This window comes from Poecilia latipinna, unplaced genomic scaffold (assembly GCF_001443285.1).
Source record: "Poecilia latipinna isolate Pla-1442-1.1 unplaced genomic scaffold, P_latipinna-1.0 Scaffold294, whole genome shotgun sequence".
Lineage (NCBI taxonomy): Eukaryota > Metazoa > Chordata > Actinopteri > Cyprinodontiformes > Poeciliidae > Poecilia > Poecilia latipinna.
Window position 1 is genome coordinate 163649 of NW_015112910.1, and position 22297 is coordinate 185945.

The 22297-nt window shown below is 48.0% G+C and overlaps 3 protein-coding genes across 7 annotated transcripts; 1 reads left to right on the plus strand and 2 right to left on the minus strand.

The window, feature by feature from the left end:
• Window positions 1–138: 138 nt before the first annotated feature.
• LOC106948547 (uncharacterized) lies at window positions 139–5048 on the plus strand. 2 transcript variants are annotated; one of them, XM_015034291.1, is made up of 4 exons: window positions 139–628; window positions 1209–1556; window positions 2740–2914; window positions 3255–5048. In XM_015034291.1, exons 2-4 carry the CDS (start codon window positions 1218–1220, stop codon window positions 4646–4648), a joined length of 1908 nt encoding a protein of 635 aa, XP_014889777.1. In that variant the 5' UTR covers window positions 139–628; window positions 1209–1217; the 3' UTR covers window positions 4649–5048. The 2 variants fall into 2 exon arrangements, with proteins under 2 accessions (XP_014889777.1, XP_014889778.1); XM_015034292.1 differs by lacking the exons at window positions 139–628; window positions 1209–1556 and adding an exon at window positions 1567–2457.
• Window positions 5049–5487: 439 nt separating this feature from the next.
• Window positions 5488–13307, minus strand: slc23a1 (solute carrier family 23 member 1). Of its 4 annotated transcripts, none has more exons than XM_015034297.1 (15): window positions 12788–13307; window positions 12649–12704; window positions 10857–11012; window positions 9969–10126; window positions 9813–9901; window positions 9663–9730; window positions 8870–9051; window positions 8661–8781; window positions 8427–8583; window positions 8199–8346; window positions 8018–8123; window positions 7087–7216; window positions 6861–7004; window positions 6294–6389; window positions 5488–6011 (listed from the first exon to the last, which is right to left on the minus strand). In XM_015034297.1, exons 2-15 carry the CDS (start codon window positions 12667–12669, stop codon window positions 5743–5745), a joined length of 1845 nt encoding a protein of 614 aa, XP_014889783.1. In that variant the 5' UTR covers window positions 12670–12704; window positions 12788–13307; the 3' UTR covers window positions 5488–5742. The 4 variants fall into 4 exon arrangements, with proteins under 4 accessions (XP_014889783.1, XP_014889784.1, XP_014889782.1 ...); XM_015034298.1 differs by having other exon boundaries at window positions 10857–11014; window positions 12654–12704; window positions 12788–13306; XM_015034296.1 differs by having other exon boundaries at window positions 12649–13307.
• Window positions 13308–16492: 3185 nt separating this feature from the next.
• pwwp2a (PWWP domain containing 2A) lies at window positions 16493–22182 on the minus strand. The gene is made up of 2 exons (XM_015034293.1): window positions 20240–22182; window positions 16493–19061 (listed from the first exon to the last, which is right to left on the minus strand). Exons 1-2 carry the CDS (start codon window positions 21049–21051, stop codon window positions 17459–17461), a joined length of 2415 nt encoding a protein of 804 aa, XP_014889779.1. The 5' UTR covers window positions 21052–22182; the 3' UTR covers window positions 16493–17458.
• Window positions 22183–22297: the final 115 nt, after the last annotated feature.

The following is a 22297-nucleotide window of genomic DNA, read 5'->3' on the forward strand; positions in this document are numbered from 1 at the left end:
CCAACCAGCTGCAGCTCCCGATATGGCAAAGGAAGTGGCAATTCTTCCGCTGCTGATTATTTCTAGCGTTGCAAGCAACGAGGTGGCCCACTACCGCCACTGCATGGCCAGGAGCCGAGAACTGGACCAAAATTCAAATCAGAACCTTGAGTTTCAGAAAATAAAGTCTAAATCAGAAATGGTCAGTTCCATCCTCTAAAACTTTCACCTGCAACTTTTAGATACATCCCTGCTCTAACTCACCTGGACCAATCAATGGCTCCGTACCTGGGTTACTGCTGGAGACAACACCAATGTGGACAGGAGAGAGAGAGTGTGTTGCTGACAGACTGGAGATGGGCGAGCAAGCTTTAGTGAAACAGAGAGAGAGAGAGAGCAGCAGCCTCGTCTGTCCGTCAGCTCCACAAATAGAAAGCTCTCTCTCCTGCAGTGTTGGTGTGGATTCCCCGGTTCTGAACCCAGAGACTCCAGAACTGGAACCAGCTGCAGCAGGAACCTGGACTATTGGTTGTATAGTAATATTAATAGTAATAGTAATCGTAATATTCTATCTGGACCTGGAGCCGGACTCTGCTGGGTCCAGAACCTGAATGATCTGAGTTGGTTCTGATCTCTGATCTGATCCCAGGTAAACAGATCTGATTGGTTCAACTGTTGATGTTTAATTATGTTATTTAGTTTAATTAAACAATAAACTCATTTAGCTTTGAAAATGTTTTGATGTATGATTTCAGCTTCAGAACTTTTTCCCATTGAGTTGAAGTTAAACCGAGCCACAGAACCAGAAACTCTGAGATTTAAACTCTGAAGAAATGTATGTAAAGTCAGCAGCAGGGAGTCACAGTAATTAGACTGATTAATCAGTGTTATTAGTGACTAATCAGTGTTATTAGTAACTAATCAGTGTTATTAGTGATTACTAACACCAATAAGATGATTAATCACTAATAAGGTATTCTTAGTGATTAATCATGACAACATGAGGATGAAGTGCAGAACTTTCTGGGAAGAATTATAAAGACAAAATAATAAATATAGAAAGTTAAACTGGAATATCGACTTAATGCTATAAACTGGATAGTTACAACATGGAAGGTAATTTAGCCATTTAAATATTTCTGTAGAAATTAGTTAAAGTTTCTAGTAAACCCATCATTAACACCAAACACCAGCATAATGGGTTTTTAAAAAATCTTTTTCCTCCACAGAAACAAGCTATGAGCGTCCTGGAGGGAGGAAGAGGAGCAAGGAAGGACCTTGGTGCACATGGCCTCGCTGAGGCTGACCTGCTGCCTCGTCACAGCTCCAGCTCACAGATCCTTCCCTGTTCGCTAGTTCCTGCAGACAAGAGGTCGGAGGTCACCTGGACAGGTGAGAGGGAAGTGGAGTACCTGGACATCTTCAGCAGGGATGATGAGGAGGAGGATGAAGGCAGCGAATGGTCTGAGGAGGATCTGTCTCTGCACTTCTCTCCTTCCGTTATTCTCCAATCGGACGATGAAGAGTCGGAGCCTGAGAGTGGCTTAGATTGTGCGTGCGTAACCATGGAAACACAGGTGAGTTTTTCTGACATTGTCACTGATTTACCTTCCCGAGAACAGAACATAAATACATTCTTTCATCAGATTTGATCCCTGAAGTGATTCAGGTTCCCTCTGCTGTTCTCATTAAAATCCGTCCAGAGGACGTTTTACAGAATCATGTGGTTTTATGGAAATAATGCCTGAATATTTACACACGTCTTAGTGCAGAGCTGCAGATCTCAGGTAGAATGCACATTGTTGCCATTTCCCTCTTTATGGCCACACTGATTCCAAACGGGTTAAAAGACAAAACATTCAAACATTTAGATATTTATCCATCATCCATTTCCAGTAGTCACTGGGCCAAAGGCAGGGACAACTGGACATGTACCCGTCCATCACAAGGTTTATTTTACATTCCCATAATTTGTTCAAGTTCCTGACTTTCCTGTTCACCCTGTCATTTTGTGGTCACTGTCCCTTTAAGAGGCCGGCGGGTACAGTTACTCCAAAGTCATGCACTCACAGCTGTAATTGCTTTGGTTTTCGCCTGTCATGGTCAAACATTAAATCATATTTGGTTGAATTAGAACACATTGACCATCTGTCAACATTTTCTTTATGTCGTGGTTTAAACTAGTTTGTCAGCAGACGTTCTGTTCCTCTAGATGTTTCTCTGCTGCGTCTCCTGTCTGTCCAAATGAACTCCGAGGTTTTTATATTCCTCCACTTCTTCTCAGTGATGGAAACAGAATGTGACCTTTGACCCTGTTTTTCAGAGATGATTCTGAAATCATCTCTTTTGTTTTGTTTCCATCCGAGATTATTTGATTGTTCCCTCCATGCCACCAAGCGTCCAGCTGCTCTCAGTCCTCTGGTCCATTTCTGAACCAGAGACTACCGGAAGTCTGAAGAGCAGAGAGAGAAAGGAATGGTGAGAGTCCAGAACCCTGAGGAACTCCTGCTGCCTCTTGGGTCAACCCTCAGTCCTTCAGTCTTTTAGCAAGTCAGCCATAGATGTAGATCAGATAGATTAGATTAGATTTATTGTATTTGTTTATAGATCCAGGTAAGTCTGCTGGAGTTCCTGCAGAGCAGATCAGATGAATCTGATCCTTAGAGCCGCTGCTTTGAAGAAGAAAAATTACAATACGGCCTTTGTAGAAACTGGATCCTGCACCATGACAATTGTTTTCCTGTCTGCTTACCTGAACAGGTGATGAAGAAGGACGACCCTCCTGAGAGAGGAGGAATTACCGAAAGACATTCCCGTCCATTTTCATTTCTACGCCAGAACAGCATGCCTGCATCGCTGCACACGCATCCCACAGCCAGCGGCGAGGCTGCCAGCTACAGGGTCTACAAAGGCCGCATCGCAGGGGCCAATAGCGGTAAAAGCTTCTCTGTCTATAGACTGAAGGAGTTCAGATACTTAGAAAATAATTTCAATGTAATCCTAAAACACAGCAGCAGTTCATCCAAGGTCATTACTGAAACATAAGAGAGATACAACATTGAGGGAGGGAGGGAGGGACGGACGGACGGACGGACGGACAGACATCAGGTTTCCATGCTGAGTTCTGAAGCTGATCAGCCATTTGTCCTCAAAGCCTTTTGCTGCTCATTATTTCATGTAAACTAGATTGAACTGACTTCCTTCTTGCTTCCCTGTTCAGACGTGACCTGATCTGGTGCCAGACTGAGTTCTGATCCAGTTTTATGATCTTTCAGGTCTCCCGCTGGAAGGAAGCCGGCGATGCCTTCAGAAATCTTATTCTCTGGATGAAAGTAAAACAAAGATGGCGTCAAGCCTCTTAATGAACATCTTGTCCAAGAAGATGCAGGTGGAGCAGAGCAGCACAACTAACAGCCTGAAGAAGCTGGAGGCAGCACCTGCCCCACCTGCTCTACCTGCCCCCCCTGCAGGGCAGCAGGGTGAACAGCAGGGGAAGACAGGTGCATCCAAAGCTCCACTGCACCTGGTCAGAGATGTGAAGAGTTTCAACAGCCTCAACAACAGCAAAGCTGTTAGCATGAACTCAACGAGCTGCAACGCTATTGGCCAGGAGGAGAGCGTCTCACGTCACCCTGCTGCAGAGGGTAAACATCATGCTGCCATGGTTACGGCATCTCTCAGCAAATCACAGAACAGGCAACAGGACGACGCTGACAGCCGTCCAGCAGCAAATGAGAAACAAAACAGTCATCCAATGGACAAGTCTGAAGACACGCCCCCTGTCCAACCCGTCCACCATGTCCAATCCATTCGCCACATCCAACCCGTCTGTCATGTCCAACCCGTCCACCATGTCCAACCTGTCCGCCATGTCCCTTCAGAGCTGAACCAATCAGAGACAGCTGCAGTCTCCTTTGCCCCCTTGCAGCGCTCACCACCCGATCTCCAGAAACAGAAGTCCTCTGAGTCTGCCCCAGAGCCCCACTTCCGTCCATGCTCCACCCAGAGCCAGCACTCCACCCGATGTGAAGCTTCTCCCTTTGCTCCCATCCAGCTCCTCCATCCCTGTTTTTACAGGCTGCAACCCAACCTGAGAAGCGTCCCCTTTATTCACCCTCCTCTGACCTGCATGCCATCCCACCTCAATCCCCCAGCTCCCCCCCACCTGTTGGTGAACCCTGACAAAAGTCCAATCAAAGTCAGGGATAACTTTTCAAATCGGACTGAAACCAGCAGAGATCCGGACCACAGGAGCTTTGGGAGATGTGAACAGGTTCAACCGCCACAGCAGCCCTTACCTGTGAGTTCACAGACTTTCACACTTGGCCAGGTATGCAAGGACCTGGTTTCCACTGCAGCACCGGGAGTCTTGTTTAGTGTGCCTGCTTCCTATCACCTTGTGTTAGACGCCAGCAGTCAACGTGGCTTCTACATGGACGCCAGTCCAGCAGCTCAGAGAAAGCTGCTGCTGGACCCGGAAACTGGACACTTTGTCCAGGTGTTCCTACCTGCAGGCTCCGCCCCCCCCATGTTGGAGGGCAACCCAACAGTCCTGCCAGTCATTCAGTTTCCAGTGATGGGCGTGCCCGTGCTGTACAGTGGCCCCTACGTACCTGTTACCATGACAACACCTCATGATGATGTCGCCATGATCCTTCATCACACCTGAAGCTCCAGCTGCTCCTCTAGATTTTATTTTTCTAATTAATGTTTAATGTCAGTGACAAGAACAAACTGGAAACCAAAGGACTTTAAATAGGCCGTGTCTGCTGCAGCAGCTTCCTTCTCAGGAGGTCAAAGTTCATCACAGGTTCTGTTGACAAACCATAATGTGATCAGAGGAGGACTTCAGGGTTAGGGTTAACCCTTTGCTTCTGAGCTTTACTGACTCCTTCATTTCTATCAAATGTCAATAAAACTTCAACATGAAAAGCAGTGGAGTTCATAAAATAAGGCTGAAACTTCATTTAATGTGAAATCTGTGCTGAAATCAAAAATGTCAGATTTTCATTCTTTCAATGTCAATCTTTGAAGTTGCAGGTTTGAATAAATTAACCATTGTGATCAAATTTGTGCTCAAGATTCTTACGTTTGAAATTTGATAATCATCTTGTTTGAGATGGCCACATTCTTAAGTTAACATGGTAGTGGAACTGGACTCGTTGTTTCTTGGATATGTGGACAGTCTGGTTCCACCGATCAGAACCGATCAGAACTGAAGAGCCTCTTATGGTGAAAGTTGAATCTCTGTGAATCAAGGGTTGTGGTTCCTGACCTTTAGGAAGCCCAAAGGTCAGAGTTCAGTCGTGATTCCAGAAAGTAGACCTGACCTCTGAAACCGGGTTCCACTAAAGCATCAGAACTCTATGGAACCGTCAACATGGCCGGACCAAACAGAACCGGGCTCATGTAGATCCTGATGAGAACTTGTTGATTCTTGAGTAACTTGGCTGCTTTTGACCAGTAGGGGGCGCCATTTGTAAAGTTAAATTAGAGCATCACCAGAAACACAGTTCAATACATTTTATTGAAAACCTAACAATCTTCTGACCCAAACATTTAGTTCCGGTTCTGACAATAAAGGTGAGGAGGGGTTGGAGCTACAGCAGAAAGGAAACAGGAAGCTGTCATGAGTCCTGCTCCAGGAACCATAATTTAATCAATAATATTGACAGATGAACCTTCTGCTCAATTATCCGGAGGAACCTGCATTTTTAATCTGATTAAGTTCAACCTCACTGGATTAGCCTGATGACATCACTGTCACACCTTGGTGCTTGGAAGGGAGGCATCTGGTAGCTCCTCCCCCTGTCCCGCCATCTCCTCCCCTTCCGGGGGCAGATCTTCCTCACGCACCCTGAAACCTGTGAAGGTGGGGCAGATGGGGAACCGGCGGAGCCAGCGGGTCCGTCTGACCACGCCCATCCCCACAGGGAAGTCATAGGAGGTGGAGCCTGGAGAGGGGGCGTGGCCTGATGTGGGGGCGGTGCTTGAGGAGCTCCACTGCACAAGTCCTCGCTCCTCCCTCGTTCCTGAACACAGAAGAAGAAAACAGGTGTGTGATATCACTCCAGCTCCATCTGTCCACAATATTTAGGTTTTGTGGGTTCCATTCTTGTAATATTTTTGGATTGGTTTTGTTAAGAATTAAATTTAATCAAAGGCACTTAATGTTTTTATGTATTTGTAGAGGCTTGATATAAAAACTGAAATTCTGTGAAACATTCTGTAGAAAGTTCTCCTTGAAGACTAGAGCTGAAAATGCTCCTGATCAGCTGCTGCTATTGGCAACAGATGGTTGGGTTGTTGTTCACCTGGTATTGTGTTGTCGAGACAAAAAGCCAGAAAACCTCCAACGAACATCTCAGTGGACAGAAGAACTGTCAGAATCTGATCCAGTTCTACAACACCTGAACCAGAAGAGAGAGAATTGTTAAAGTCAGATGAAAACCAACCAGCAGCTCCAGATGAAAACCAGTACAGCCAACCAAAAGTGTCTCTAATGTTCAGTTAGGAGGACTCCAGATTTTATTCACACTGAAACTGAATCAGTTTCCAAATCAGAACTGGCTTGAGGTCCAGTTCTGGTCTGTAGAACGACTGATTGGTCAGGAAGTCCAGCTGAACCCGCCTGGCCAGCCACAAGATGCAGCTGCCATGGTAACGAAAACAAGTAGGACAGGTGACTGGAGGTCATGGATGCAGATGCAGCTGCCAGCAGTGTGTAACTCTGGTGTCATTTCATTATCCACCAGCAGGGGGAGTCAGCTCAGCAGTTATCTTTTAAATTGAGGGACTCAAAGCAGCAAATCAAGGAAAATATTAAAACAATAACAAAAAATCTCTAATGAACACCAACATTCTCAGGTAAACACACTCACCTGTCTTGATGACTTTCGGATGTGCGTCCAAGTATGCTGGCAGCGTGAGGCCGAAAAACATTGAGAACCCGAGAACAAAAAGATTTCTGGAAGAGTTCAAATCAACCAGCTGCAGGTTTGATAGACCAACAGCTGTGATCATACCTGCGGATAAAGAAAAAAAAAAAAAAAAAAGGATTAATATGACCTCATCAACTCACCTGAGCTGAAAGAACCTGTGGCTCACCAAACAATGTGCAGAACATTCCTCCCAGGATGGGATCCGGCAGAGAGGCAAACAGAGCCGTGAACTTCCCAACCGTTCCCAGGATGAACATGATCCCGGCTCCAAATTGCACCACCCGTCTGCTGCCCACCTGCACACATTTTAAATTATTTAAAATGTTTTTCTTTGATTCCAGCCACTATTTTAGATATGATGAACCTCTCCTTAGTACATGGACCACCAGTTTTTAAGCTAGCTGTAATTTAACTTTTACTTAGAAATCTTCTCTCAGTTAAGATGGCTTAATTACAGACCTATATCTAATCTTCCTTTCTAATCTATAATTCTTGAGAAAATAGTTGTTAATCCAGTATGTGAGCATTTAAATAGTAACGACCTGTTTCAAGAAGTCAGAAGATGTCTGTGGATCCAGAGTTATTAAGACATAAACTCACCTGATCTCCAGTAATAAAGAACCTCAGTGTTATTTTTGACCAAGACTAGAAGGTTCATCTTTACATTTCTATTAAGAACAAGCCAGATAACTGTTTAAGCACAATACAAAATTGTTTCCCCTTTTCATCAGCAACACCCTGAGAGATTTCCACTGGCCTTAAATAACCGCATAGCTGCCTTTGTTGGAATCAGCACATGAAACTAAGACACTCCCCCTAGTGGTGACCAGAAACTACAAGACACTCTGCTCCCATGGTGACATGACGTCAGTTGACACTAAATAAACAAAATGCATTTAAATAGAGCAGAACATTAAAGCCTATGATCAATAACCCAGAACAAGTAATAAATGGACCAGTAGGCCCAGGATGACTACATCAAGCAACAGAACACCCAGTACCAGTAAATCCTGCACCAGTTAATCTGAAACCAGTAAAACTTGGAGTAATCTGATCGGATAAAGAAGGGCCTCATTTATCCTGGTGAAGATTTTCACCTTGGTGATTCCAAGGACTCCGATGTTGGGACTGGAGGAGGTCGATCCATTTCCTGTCCCTAACAGACCAGCAATGATGCAGCAGATTCCCTCAGTGAAGATCCCCCTGAAACAAGAAATGAGGCAAATCAACAACCTGAACAGCAAAGGGGCGGAGTCAGCCACCGACTTCCAGACTCACCTGTTGATAGCATGAACTGGTGGCGGCGTGGCACCTGACAGACGGGCGCAGGCGTAATAATCTCCAATGGACTCCACAATCCCCGCCATGGTGGCACTCAGCATCCCCAACACGCCAGCAACAGTCACCACTGGCAACCCCCACTGACCTATGGGACATCACCATCATCATCATCATCAGCCCTGTATCTTCATTACATCAAGGGCGTTTCCTTGGCGAATCCCTTACATGGGTAGGGCATCCTGAACCAGGGAGCTGACGCCATGATGTCCCCACGAGCGTCGGTCCGTCCTTTGTGTCCATAGCGATCCGGGTCGTTAGGGAGCAGGTCAGTCAAAGTCAGAATGTAACAAACGAGCCAGACCAGCATTATGGCAAGGATGATCTGAGATGAAATTCAGAGGATAATATCACTACATCACGTCATCGCTGACTTCACTGCCTCTGTGTGGTCTCATTTACAGGAAACATCTTGAAGATCTGGACTCTGGTGGACGTCAGTCCTTTTCTTCTGCTGTAAACAGGAACAGGAATTGATGTTGTCCTCAGGTACTGAGCAAACAGCACAATTAGTAACATACACCTGTAGAGAGAAACAGACATGTCTGTTAAGGGTTACATGTTTCAAACTGAGAAGTCGAGAGATGCTGATAGGTGGACAGGTGTCTTACAAAGCAGACAGGCCCCAGTGGGCCCCAGCTCTGTCTCCAGCAGTGGTGAATACGGACAGACCGATCAGGGAGACGGTTGGTGTGATGGTGAGTGGACCAATATACTCCAATAGCAGACCGGGTAATCCAGAGAAACCAATCACAACTTCCACCAGACTCGACATGATGATGGCTCCCTGAATCTGTAAACAAGCAAACGACAAAACAAAACGTCTCCTATAGAAAACAGAAACATCACAGAATCTTTCAGACCCTGAAGATTGAATTGCCTCTGACCCAGCTGAAGAGATGCAGGCTGGCCAGGAGGGCATTGTGGGGGTTCAGAGGTGACATACTACTCCACCAAGACTCTGTGCCATAAAATACTAAATGGATCAGAACCACCTTAACAATGCAGTTTTAAACTAAACTGAAGTCTGACAAGATTGAGTAATGTCTTCTATTATCAGACATGCAGCAGAACCTGGCGACTTCTGACTCTGATCAATAGAAGAGAACCAGGCTCCAGTAGAGAGGCAGAGGTCCAGTTCTGGTCCAGTCCAAAGTTTGTCGTGACCTTGTCTGAACCAGGTTCAGGCCCTTAGAGTTTAGTCTTCTTTAAGGACTTGTTGAAGTTGTCTGAAGAGACCAGAGTTTTGATGGGTTTTGTTTTGGTTCTTACGGTTCCTGATGCAGAGATTCTACCAAGGTATGAGTCAAAAGTGAACTTGGCCTCAGTGTGAACCCTTAAAACGGGAATTTCATTAATCCTGACCCACATCTAGATGCCTGACCACCTGGGTCATCATCATACCTCTCTGATCCGAGGGTGCCAGACATGGGAGGTGTTGAGGGGAAGACTCCAGTTCCCATAAATCACATCTGAAAATAAAACCCAGAAATGTCAGGCTCACCATGTTTATTTACAGAAACAAAGCATCAGTGCTCAGAAATGAAGCATCACCTTCACTGGGACACGCCCAACGGTCCAGGCCAAGGATGGCCTGAGCAGGAATCAGGAAGGCAAAAGCACTAGCCTGAAACAAAGGAAGCCTGGAAGCACAGACTCACTTTAGTCTTAAGCTTGTCATATTCTCCTGAAGCTTCAGCAAAGACCTACCTGACTCCAATGGTGGTCTGGATCAGTGTGGTGATTCCAACGGTGGTAAAAATGGTTCCGATCAGCTGACTCACAGTGTTTTGGTCTCGTCCGACACACATAGCTTCAGCCAGAAGGAATGGGACTGCCACGGTGCCGCTAAAACATGTCAGGTAATGCTGTGAACCAATGAGAAAAGAGTCACCCTTCAGTCTCAGCAGAAAGTTCAGCGACCCAAATGGTGGCTCCGCCCCCAATGGGCAGTTGATGAGCAGTTTTGATCCAATTAACCAGCTGTCTGTAAAATGAATTTTGCTCCGGTGTGCAACATTGCCAAACCAATGTCAGACTCAGAAACTTCTCTGGTCTCAAGAAACTGATCAACTGCTGGTAGTTTTGGCCGTGCTACAGTTCGGTTCTGACCCACTGTGATGGAGCTGCTTTCCTGTCAAGGATCAAGGACTCAGCCTCCCGAACAGGAAGGCGCTGAGTCTTCAGCGCCTTCCTGTGCCAAGGAAGGCGCTGGGTCTCCTTGGCAACACCCCAAATAAAACTGATTGGAAATCAACTCTGGGGAAGGAAAACCTAATACTCTTCAATATTGCACAACTTCATTGGTTATTTGATTATTGCTGCCAAGAATAATTAGAAGTTATTTTAGGGAAAGCCGGCTCCAGCAGGATTCTGTCAGAACCTCCAGATTTACTGGATCGGACTCCTGAACAGGATTTAAATGGACTGAACATTTTTAGGCTGTTTCAAGAACATCTTTGCTTTGTGACGGATTCATCAAGAACAAGACAAAGTAAACTGAATCATCCAGTCAGATCCCACCTGACCCCTTATGGTCTGCAGAGTTCTGACAGAACCGTTCTGGGTGGAACTGGACCGGTTTAGTCCGATTCTCACCTGTAGTCCCAGCAGGATGCACAGGTACCATGGTGGGACGTCTTCAATGGTGTAAATCATGTCTAGTCCCGTCCTCTCTGCTCTGGTTGGCTGGTTTATGGATGAGTCGGCCTTGCTCGGCCTGCGGCCTCGTCCGTCTTCCAGGTGATCCCGGCTCTGTTTGGACACAGACGCAGCAGCCTGACCAGGTATTCAGGTTTAACAGATGGAATATTTAGTGAGAATAAAATGCTGACTGCAGAAGAAATGGTTTAGTTCTGAGAAAACAGATTTTTCTACATCAGCAGTTCTGAATCCACTTCTTAAGGTCCAGAGTGTTGTTCCAGGTCCAAAACACTGAGGCCAGATAATTCGGACAGTAGGAGCAGTTGCCTCTCTGTTCAGCTTCCCTTGAAGGCTTTTAAAAGTAAAGAGTTTTTTCCTGTCTGAGAAACCCAGGGAAGCTGAATGAGGAGAACTTTGCCTTTAAATTCACCCTGCAGGATAAACATATCAGTATGAATCCACTAGCTGGTTCTCCTCACCAATAAAAACCCAGCCTGAGAGGCAGTAGCCAATCAGCAGCCAGTCTCAGCTGACCCTCACAGCAGATGGCGCTGCAGGTAAAATCTACCTGTGTCCAACAAGAAACAGAAGAAAACAGGAATGCATTCCTAACACAACTAATACGTTTTATGTTTTTATTTGCCAATCAAACATTGAACAACGTTTAGTCGCTGTTGATGTTCTGACCAGAGTTCTTCCAGAGTCTGTCTTGCTGCAAGAGCAGAAAATGGAAACAAACGACTGAAACGACAGGGCGAGCTTCCCATTGGCAGCTTTCTGTAGCCAGACAGAAACTGCAAGAAACAGCCAGAAAAGGCCAGAAGGGGTCAGAAACAAAAACATGGCCTGTGTGAAAACAGAAACAGCCAGAAACAAAGAGAAATGGCCAAAAACGTCCAGAAACGCCTTTGTGGGGACAGAAACAACAAGAAACAGCAAGAAGCTCCCTGTGAAAGAACAGAAATGTCGGAATAAAACCGACAGCAACTGCAGGAAGGTGCTGGTTCAAACCTTTGCAGAAGAGAAGAATTACTGACAGAGGTGTTTTCCTCTGAAGAACGATGGACTTTAGGTTGTTTGGAGATAACCTTTGACCCTTAGAGAACCAACAGTTGCTGCTAAGTTTTTCCACTGTACCATTGTGCTAACAACTCCTGATTCTGTAGAGCAGGAATCTGATGATGACCTGCTGGCTAGCAGTTAGCCCTTAGTAGCTAACTAGCAGCTCCTGGTTCTGACTCAACCTCTCACAAAAAGCAGGAAGGAGATGCTTGTTTGTTGTGATTCGCCTAACAGAAGGAAATGATTGGTTCTCATTGTGATTCCAGGTGATTCTAACTGACTGAGGAATGCAGTAACTGTGTAAATCATTGGCATGGACTATAAACCGCTGTTTGTGTCACTGTGACCCAATTCAGAGCAAACAAACTTCGGTACCACTTCCAGGAAGGCGCACGTGTTTCTGAGAATGGACAGGTACACAACACCTGCTTTAAGTGTTGTGTACCTGTGTGTCCAGAGGTGCATTGACACCTGAAGCTGGACGGTTTGAAGGTTTTGTTTGTCACAGATTTAATATTTCTTCACAGAAGCCGTTTCTGAATGAGAGTGGTCATCTGATCAAACTGGAAAGGCTTAAACAAAGTTTAACTCTGAGCCCTGAAAGCCTCACCCCAAGTTCTGAGAACTCACCCAACCTGGACCAGAATCAGGACCAGAACCAGGATCAGAACTGTGAATGCCTTACCTTTTTGGTGTCGTCCTCCATCCGAGCTGCAGTCGTCCGTCTGAAGGAACTCTAGGCTTCAGGATAAAGTCCAGAAGACTATTAACAGATTATTAACCATCAGCACAGAAACCTTTACCCATCTCACACCTGAGCTCACCTGGGGGGGGCAATCATCAGCCCCGAGGACAGGAAGAAGCTAAACAGCACACATTCATCACCAGCCGCTCTCGCTGTGAGGCCTGGAAGGAAGCTGTGACTGAAACTGCTTCAGCAGACAAAAGGCTTCCTGTTGACCTCTGACCTTAGGGTTCTGTCATGGCCCGATAGTCGGACCAGGAAACTCGTCAGGCAAAGAGGTCTTCCTCCTGGATCAACATGAAGAGCAAAACATGGACTTGGATTCAGCTGGAGTTGGAATGGTGTGGAAGCTGTTGGAGGCAGCTTTCAGGTGGTTCTATACTGGTTCTTCACTGGTTCCGCCACACTTCATCATGGCCGGCTCCACCGAGACGCCACGGCGGTGTGACATCACGGTGAAGGACAGGAAACCATCGCGCTGATGTCTCCCAGACAGCATCTTCATCATCATCCTGGTGAAGTTAATTAAGTTGATTTCTTTCTTTATCCAAAGTGAGTCTGAAACCTCGTGGACAGCAGGTGGGAAACATCATCAGGATATGACCTCTGAGCCCTGATCAATAACCCACCAACACAGGAAAATGTTTCACACATGCAGCATTTTTATTGCATTTCCATCTGTAAACAATATTAAAACAATTTCCTCTTTGCATCATTTTCAACTCAAACAAAAATAAGAAAAAAATCAAACCTTCAAAAAAGTCATCAGACAACCAGTTAAAACCAGTTCAGACCAGTTCCCACTGGTTCAATCACAGGATGCTGAGATGTTTAGAACATTTTAGACATTGTGGAAACCAGTTGAGACCAGGTCAGACCAATATTAACCTCAACATACTTCAGTCCAGTTCAAAATAGTTTATACAAGTTTTAACAAGGTCAGGCAGTTATGACCAGTTAAACCAGTTCAAGCCAGTTTTAACCAGTTCTGACCATGTCAGGCACATTTAATCTACTTCTCACCAGTTCAGAAGATTGTTTACTGGTTCAGTTAAACTCTGTGGAACCAGTTCCAACTGATTTAACCTATTTCAGACCATTAATACCCAGTTCAGACCAGTTGAAACCAATTTAAACATGTTTTAACCAGGTTAGACCAGATGAAACTACATAGCAGCTTTAATCAGATAATATTGAAATAAATTCAGACACTGAAACCATTTCAGACCAAACCAGTTTAAATATCCGTTCTGGCCCGATTAAATCAATTAACTCTGAAATTCCCACTGAAATACTTTGACTGGACCAGGAACTGGGCAGATCTGACAAGTAACTGGGAGAATCAGCTGCTAGAAAACCTGTTCTCTGATAGGCTGATTTGGAGAACTGACTCATGGGACCAAAATTCACCAACGCTTTGCCTCGCCTCCAGACAAGGAGCTGGAGGACAGAGACCAGACTGGACCAGATCAGAACGGACCAGATCCAACCATACCAGAGAAAAGGAACAGAATAGGCACAAGCAAACTGGACCAAACTGGACCAGAGGAACCATCGTGAGACTGAAATGAGCTGAAAACAACCAGTAGAATCGGATGAAGCGAGGATGAGGACGTGAAGAAGGAAGAAACTCCTTGGTCACGTGGCCTGAAGCATCCAATCAGAACCAGAAACTGAGAGGAACAGGAAGCAGGCGGTCTTCCTGTCCAGGGTATCATTCAGGGGAGTGAGGGATGGTCCTGCCAGACTGGTTCCAATGCTGGTTCCCAGTACATCACAGACTGTGTTGACTTCAACCCAAACCCAGCATTCAACGTCTTCTTCTCTGCGGCTCATTTCTGAGCAGGAAGTCCCTCAGCCGCAACAGGAAGTCCCTCAGCCGCAGCAGGAAGTCCCTCAGCCGCAGCAGGAAGTCCCTCAGCCACAGCAGGAAGTCCCTCAGCCGCAGCAGGAAGGAAGCGTCTGCGTGTTTCAGATCGCTGTTGACCATGCCAGGTCCGTGTTTGGCCCCAGCGCCTCCACAATGTCACTAAGCCTCTGGCATTTCGCGCAGAAATATTTCTGGGTCACGTAAACCCGATCAATAAAGATGAAAATCACATCCGGTCCGACAGTTTAATAATTTGTATCCGATTCAAAACCAAAACAAATTACTTCGTTCGACTGTTTTCTCTGACCTGTGCAGCGTGGAGCCGCTGCTCGGCCCGCCCACCGCTTCACCTGGAGCCACACCCAGGTGAGGGGTTGGAGGCGGAGCCTCACCTGCTGGTTCCAACTGAAGATGGTGTCTGCAGGTGAGGAAACTCTCCATCAGGGCCGAGCTGAGTTGATTCACTGGTTGATTGATCAAACTGATCAATTTCTGATTGAAGGACGCAAGAACCTATAACCTGAACCTAGTATCCACTGAAACACAGCAGTAAGATCAATACATTGATTTTTCTTCATAAATATAAACTCTGTCTTAAATATTGATTATTGATGTCCATGTGTGTTCAGACCCCGCCCCCTGCGTGAAGCCGGCCTCCAGCGTCAGCAGCTCTTCAGCGGTGCGCTGCAGAGACACAGAAAGGCTGTTTACACTTTATCCACATCATCAATTCATTTATTATTGGCTCGGTCTGAACCAGGTGCTTCCCGCAGGTAAAGCTGCTCTCCACCCTGTGCTCAGGTCACACAATAAATTGCGCCCACTGACACAGGTGTGAGCTTCGCTGCTGTTTCAGATCATCAACTCATCTCAGACAAAAGCAACCTGAATAAAAGCTAAAAGTTTTTAAATCGTGATTTCATCCCTGAAGGAAAAAGCTCAAAACCAACCTGGGCCTGAGGTTCAGTTAACCAGCCTGACCTCCGCAACCCAGATGTCACAGAACCTGCCTGACAACAGGAAGTAGGCCACCAGAGTTCCAGAAGCAGCTCTGACATGCAAAACCTCCAGAGAACATGAAAAACCCCTAACCGCTAACAGCTAACCTCTCACAGCTAAGCAATAACAGCTAACATCTAACCACAAACAGCTAAACAATAACAGCTAACAGCTAACCTCAAACAGCTAAACAATAACAGCTAACTACTAACAACTAACCTCTAACAGTTAAACTAAGTGCTAACTGCTACATCGCTGAGGAACGTCTGTTGCTGGAACTGACATAATAAATAAGACACAGGAAAATTGGACCAGGGACATGTCTAGGAGTTGCAGGTCTGGAACATCTACAGCGGATCAGCTGAGGGACATCAGGAATCTACAGACAGAGCTAACTATGACATATTTATATGGGTTGGCCTAGTAAAAGCCTGGTATTTAACCAGAGACGCTGCAGCCTGACTCCCAACAGGTTCCTCCAGCTGGAAAACCCTCGTGTCTGAATTAAAGCCTCCAGAAGAGCAGGGCTCAGAGTTCACCCAGTTTACAATGGGAAACTCGTTCCCATTGGAAACACTTGATGGGACCAGTTACTGCATTCAGGGTGTGAATACTTTTCCACACAGAAAACCTGCTAATTTCTCAGGTTCTCTGATGCTAACATGAGTTGATGATCTGAAACCCTCAGAAGAATATGGAAGAGGCGTGAATACTTTCTACAGACTGATTCAGCCAGTGCCTGCTGGGACTCTCCCACTCTGAAGCCGCTCTGCAGACCAGTTTACCCAACATCTGTTTGCAGGTGAGAAAGTCTGAGGCGTGCCCATGAGCAAGGCACCGGCAGTCAAACAGAGGGGAACGTAATGGCGCCCACGGAAGTAATGGCGCCCGCGGAAATGATGACGCCCACCATGGTTAAAGAGCAGTTGGACAGTTTATTAACAGATTCAAACAGAAAGACATGTACACTGGTCAGAGTCTCTGATCTGCAAACAGACGGTAAAAAGAGTCCGACAGTCACAGCAGAGAGAAGATCCACCTTCATCATCCTCGTCTGGCTAACAGTCAGTGTGTCCTACCTGTCCCACATGTCCCCGGTCCATGAACTCAGGCTCAGGGCTCCAAACACAGAACGAGTGAGACGTCAAAACAAAACGTCTCTGAACATAAACCAGGAGGATCCAAGAGCTACATCGGACAATCTGATTGGCTAAAACTACTTCCTGTTTACTGGAACCCACCTTACTGGGAACCAGTTGAGATCCAGTTTAAAGGGACCCAGTTTACCAATGAAGTGAACTGACTGTTGGAGCCAATCAAACGCAGCTGCGATGATGTAAGCACACTAGGGACTGGAGTGTGTGACTCCCGACCATGTTCTGGACCCCCAGCCTCAGTTTGGACCACACTCAATTTCACAGTTAAACGTCTAAACAGAACTTCAAAATAAAGTACAAATAATTTCAGTCAAACTCGACAGGAAGTGATGTCAGTGTGTCAGCATTTCAAGCCCCATTAGGACCTGAAGGGGGCGCCAGAGCATCATCGAAAGATACAAAAATAAAACTGTGAGCCATTTTGATCGATGACCTCACCATTATGAAGCCTGATGAGAGATTAGTGTTTACAACAGGTCAGGTAGGAGTGATGTCATCATGATGTCAGCCTGGTGAGCCAATCATCGCTTTGAATCTCCTGATAAATGATGACATCAGCGAGCTGAAATGCTGCCACCTGACCAGGTGGTAGATTAAGCACCGCCCCCTGCCATCTGAGGCTCCTCCCCTCCTCTCCACACAGGAAACAGTCTTTATTAGTCTGGGTTGGCTCCTCCCAGTGAACGTAAGGGGCGGGCCAAGTGTAATAGGGGCGGGGCTTATGCTACGTCTCGAACTGCGTGAGCAGCGCGCGGACCTCGGGTGTCAGCTGCTTGGCGGCGCTAGCGGCTTCGGCGATGGCGCGGCGGTACGGCCCCTTCCTCTTCTTGTCGAAGCGCGACTGGAACGTCTCGAGGAAGGGCGAGAGCTGCGCCAGCGGCAGGAAGGAAGTGGTGGGCGAGCCGAACCAGGAGACCCGCGCCTCCTGCCGCACCGCCAGCCCCGTGTCGCCACGGCGCGCCACCGTGATGCCCAGCACGCGTGCCGGCCACCAGGGGAAGCCGTAGATCTTGGCCCAGACGATGTCACCGACGCACACGGTGCGGCCATCCGGCAGCAGACACTTGGACACGGACTTGGAGAAGACGGACGACGAGGACGAAGACGAGGAGGAGGAGGACGTGGACGACTTCCTGCGGCGCTTCAGGTCGCCGTCCTCCTCGTCCTCGCCCGCCAGCGGGGTGCACAGAGGGACGAAAGAGGAGGGAGGGGCTGGGGGAGGGGCAGAAGAAGAGGAGGGCGGATCCCCAGGGGGCGGGAGGTCAAAGGTCTCTGTGGAGCTGCACTCTGAGTGGGAGGAGTCTAGGGAGCAGGAGGACGGCAGGGGAGGCTCCGCCTCCTGCCAGCCAGCTCCTTCCTGCGCCTCTCCGTCACTCGTTTCTATGGCGACAACGGCCGGGGGCGGGGTGGGAGGAGCTGGCGGCGAGGGGGTGGGGCTTGCGGCAGGTCGGGGCGACGCCTCAGAGGCAGAGCTCGGCGCTGGGTCGTCGGTACGATACCTTTGAGGTTTGAGGCGCATTCTGGGTGGCAGCGGCGCAGGGACGGCGGCACCGCCCGGGTTCTGCAAGCGGCGAGTGAAGTGGACCTTCTGGCCGTGGTTCTGCACTGCCGCGGCCCGGGTCACCGCCTTGCCACCGTCCTGGTTCTGGTCTTTGGGCCGGCGGTGTGGAGCCAACTTCTGGAGGACCTTGCGGGCGTCGGGCCGGTCTGGCGCCGGAGTCAAAACCTTCTTAGAGTTCAGTTGCAGGCGCATCCGGCCGGATGCCGCCGTCGAGGAAGAGGAGGAGACCACGCCTCTCAGGACGCGCCGCGAGGACTGCGGCCCTGGTAACCCTGACGATCGCTTGTCGGCACTGCGCCCCGACTTGTCGTCCATCTTCAGACGCTTCAACTCCGAGGACATGGGAGCGTCCGCTGGTCGACGCCGCCGTGTCGCCTCCTCCCCCCGTCGCGCCTCCCGGTGGCCGCCTGACGCCACCACACCTTTGCACTTATCACAGAGCACCTGGCGGGGGCGGAGCTTGATGGCGTTCATGATGGAGGTGGGCTCCTCGCTGCGGTAGCGCCGCTTCGGCCTCTTGATCTTACGAGGCGGCGGCTGAGGTAAGGCCTGCTGGTAGGTGTCCCTGATGAACAGAGGCGGTGGGTACGGCGCCCCCTCCTGGAACAGCGGTGGTGGCTTGGGGCCGCAGGGCTGGGGGGCAGCTGCCTCATCCAGCTCAGTATGCGGCCCGTCGCTAGTGGCAGCTGTCTGCAGAGACGCCGCGGGACGGCAGCGGTTGTCTCGTCTGGGAAACACGGTGACCGGAATCCCGAAAGGTCCGAACCTGCAGAGACAGGGCAGTACTGTTAGAACCAGAACAACAGCTGGTACCAGAACATCTGATCAATAGAATCGACTGGATCAGAACCGGGTCAATACCCCATGACAACCGAGAAAGCAACACCAAGCTTTGAAGAGTCTGAATGGTTGTGGCTCAGCTCTCTTCCAATCCGATTGTTGTTTTTGGTCCAGAACTTTTGAACCAAAACCTGCTGAGTCATCAGCTGGTCTGGAAGGGTCAAAACCCTAAACCAAAGAGTATTCCTGCAGCGCTGGATGAGAGGAACCCAACTAGAACCAACCAGAGCCATCAGAGCCAAAGCTGGCATCATCATTTATTTTTTAATAGTTCATTTGTATCTAGTGGCTCTTTAATTTTATTGTCTGTACGAATGGGCCAGATAATTTCCTTCATGATCAATAAACTACCTACCTAACTTTTCTGACCCATAGATGGCCGACCTCAACCAGTCTCTCTCTGGAGACCAAGCTGGCTGAGCTGTTACTGAGACCAAGGTCTGTAGAGGTTCTGTCAATCAGGGGTCTCCCAGTCTAGTCCACAAGGGCTACAAAATACAACTTTTAGATGCATCTCTGCTCAAACACACCTGGATCAAATAACCTGCTTGTTCCCAGCCTATTGCAGAGCTGAATGAACGCTGCTGAGGGAATTCAGACATTTTGGAGCAGAGATGCATATAGAAGTTGCAGGATGGTAGCCCTTGAGGACTGGACTGGGAGACCCTTGCTGTGGAGGTTCTGCCTCTGGTGCACAAGAACATCAAACATGACCCAAAACTCAGCAGGACACCATGTTGGTTCTGTTTGTAAGCTCTGAGGACAATTGACAAAGGTTTTGGACCTTTAAACCCATGTAGAAACCAGAACCAAAACAATGCTGGCGATCCGGTTCTTTCAGAACCAGCTCTATCAGAGGAGATCCTCATGCAGAGACAACAACTTGGAGATGATGTGGAGAACCCGACACTGGCTCAGCTACTGGAAAAACACCAGAGAAGAAGGTCCTCCACATACGAATGGATGGAACCTGTCAGAAACCATCAGAACTTTTCAAGACCAACCACTAAACCCACATAGCATCAGAAGTTCTGTTCTGACACTCTTGGGTTCTGGTCACAACAATACGAAACCTGCTGTGGGTGTTGTGGGTGTGATCAGTACCTTTTGGACACGTCCATCAGAACCCCAGAGAAGACCTGCTCCCCCAGCCGGAACGACACCACCAGCGCGTCATCGATCACGTGCTCCAGGCTAACTCGGACCTCGGTACCAGGACTCAGGTCCAGCACAGAACTCGGTTCCGACCCAGAGCTATCCTCGTGCTTCGGTCCCGATGAGCTCTTACAGAACCCGTTGGCAGGTTCTGAGTTCTCATCCAAAACTGAATCCTCCGCAGGTCCAGGTACCAACTCCTCCTGCTCCAGAATCGTGTAGCACCGGTCCAGTTCCGTGGTCTCGGTAGGTTCTGCCGGTTCGGCCAGAGATAGACCGGCCTCAGAGACCGGAGCGGGGTCCGGAACCGAGTGCAGAAAAACTGCGGGGGGTTGCGGGTCCAGGGGAATGGTTTGATAGGTACTGGTACTGTCTGAGTTCGGCAGTCCGGGAAAGACCCTCTCAGAACCGCTGCAGTCCACCGGGAGGTTCGAAAGGCCTGTGGTCGCGGTTTGGTCCGGGTGGACGCCGCTCCGGTTCAACACATCCTCTGTGGTCCCGCTCCGGTCCAGCTGACCCTCTGTGGTTCTGTCTGTCGCGGGTAAAACCGGTCCCGCCCCGGGGTTCTGCTCCGGACCAACATGGCGGCTCTCCCTGGATTCTCCGTTGTCTGGGTTCCCGCCTGGTCCTGATTCTGGGCCGTCGGTGGGTTCCGCCGGAATCTCGTGATATGCGGGGCTGTACGGTCCGGGTTCCGGCGGACTCTCGGACCGTGTTGTGGTCGGAACCGCAGCTCCTGGCTCCGCAGCCACGGCCGCCATTTTGTTCCGTTGATCTACTGAGTGGCGATGAAGCCCCGCCCTCCTACTCCGCGGCCTCTCGCCTAGAACTGCTCTGATTGGTCCGATGTCCTGTCAGTTAATAACAGCGGGGTAGAGCGCCATCTGTGATTGGCTGATTCACCGAGACTCTATGGCTTCGCATCGTTTGTCAGCCGGTGAAACAGGCGGCGCATCCTGTGGTCGGAGCTTCTCTCTATGAAACCCACCGGATCTCCGGCGGGAAGACCCGTTAGGATCCAGCAGCAGGATCACATGACTGATGTGATTAAGTAACTGAATAAAGAACTCCAGGCTGATCTTAAACCTACATCTCATCCGTATATTAAAATGTTCCACTTTATTAATTGTTATTGATGCAATCAGGCTGGATTCATCTGAGCAGATAAGATGTTGTGACTCCTCCTTCACTGCTGCCACTATCCACATATTCTCTGTTCTCCATCCGGATATGTTCTTCCAGTCTCACAGTTTATCTGCTTCACTGTTTCTCAACAATGAAGGAGTCACTCAATGTTTTCTCTGACAGCATCTGACTTCTCAAAGCTTTGGTTGTAGAAGATGTTTGCTTGCGCTAATCCAGGTTCTGGTCCTGAAGGAGGTTTTATTCCTGTTATATGGGAGTTACTTCTTTCTACTGCCACTTGTTTAAGCCAGTAAATGTCTGGTTTACTCACCATCATAACCTAAACTTGATGTAACGTGAAGTTACCAGGATTAATTTCAGTCTGTTTGATGTGTTTTGGCACTCTTGTATATTGTCGAGAGATGAGTTTGTTTGTCTCTCGGGGTGAATTGCTATTGGAAACTGGCTCTAGGTAGATAGGGAATTTGTTTGAGAAAGCAAGCTCCTCCCACACCACTCAATATCAATTCCAGCTGGGCCATCAACCAGCTAACTGTAAGGGAATGAATCCTTAATGGATCAAAACACAGATGATGACTGAACAGAACCTGAACCCGGTCACTGCAGCTCAGTTTAAAACAAAGCTTAGGGTCTAAAGTCTTTATTCTAATCTTAGACAGTAAGTGGACAGTTCTGTTCACATGGACCAGAACCTGATGAAAAAACAGATTTATTAATTCTTCTGATGCCTTTCAGTGTCACAACATACCCTTTTGATATCTCAAGATGTAATGGACATTACAATAATAATAATAATAAAATAATAATAACTATTATTATTTTATTATTATTATAAATAATAATAATTATTATTATAATGAC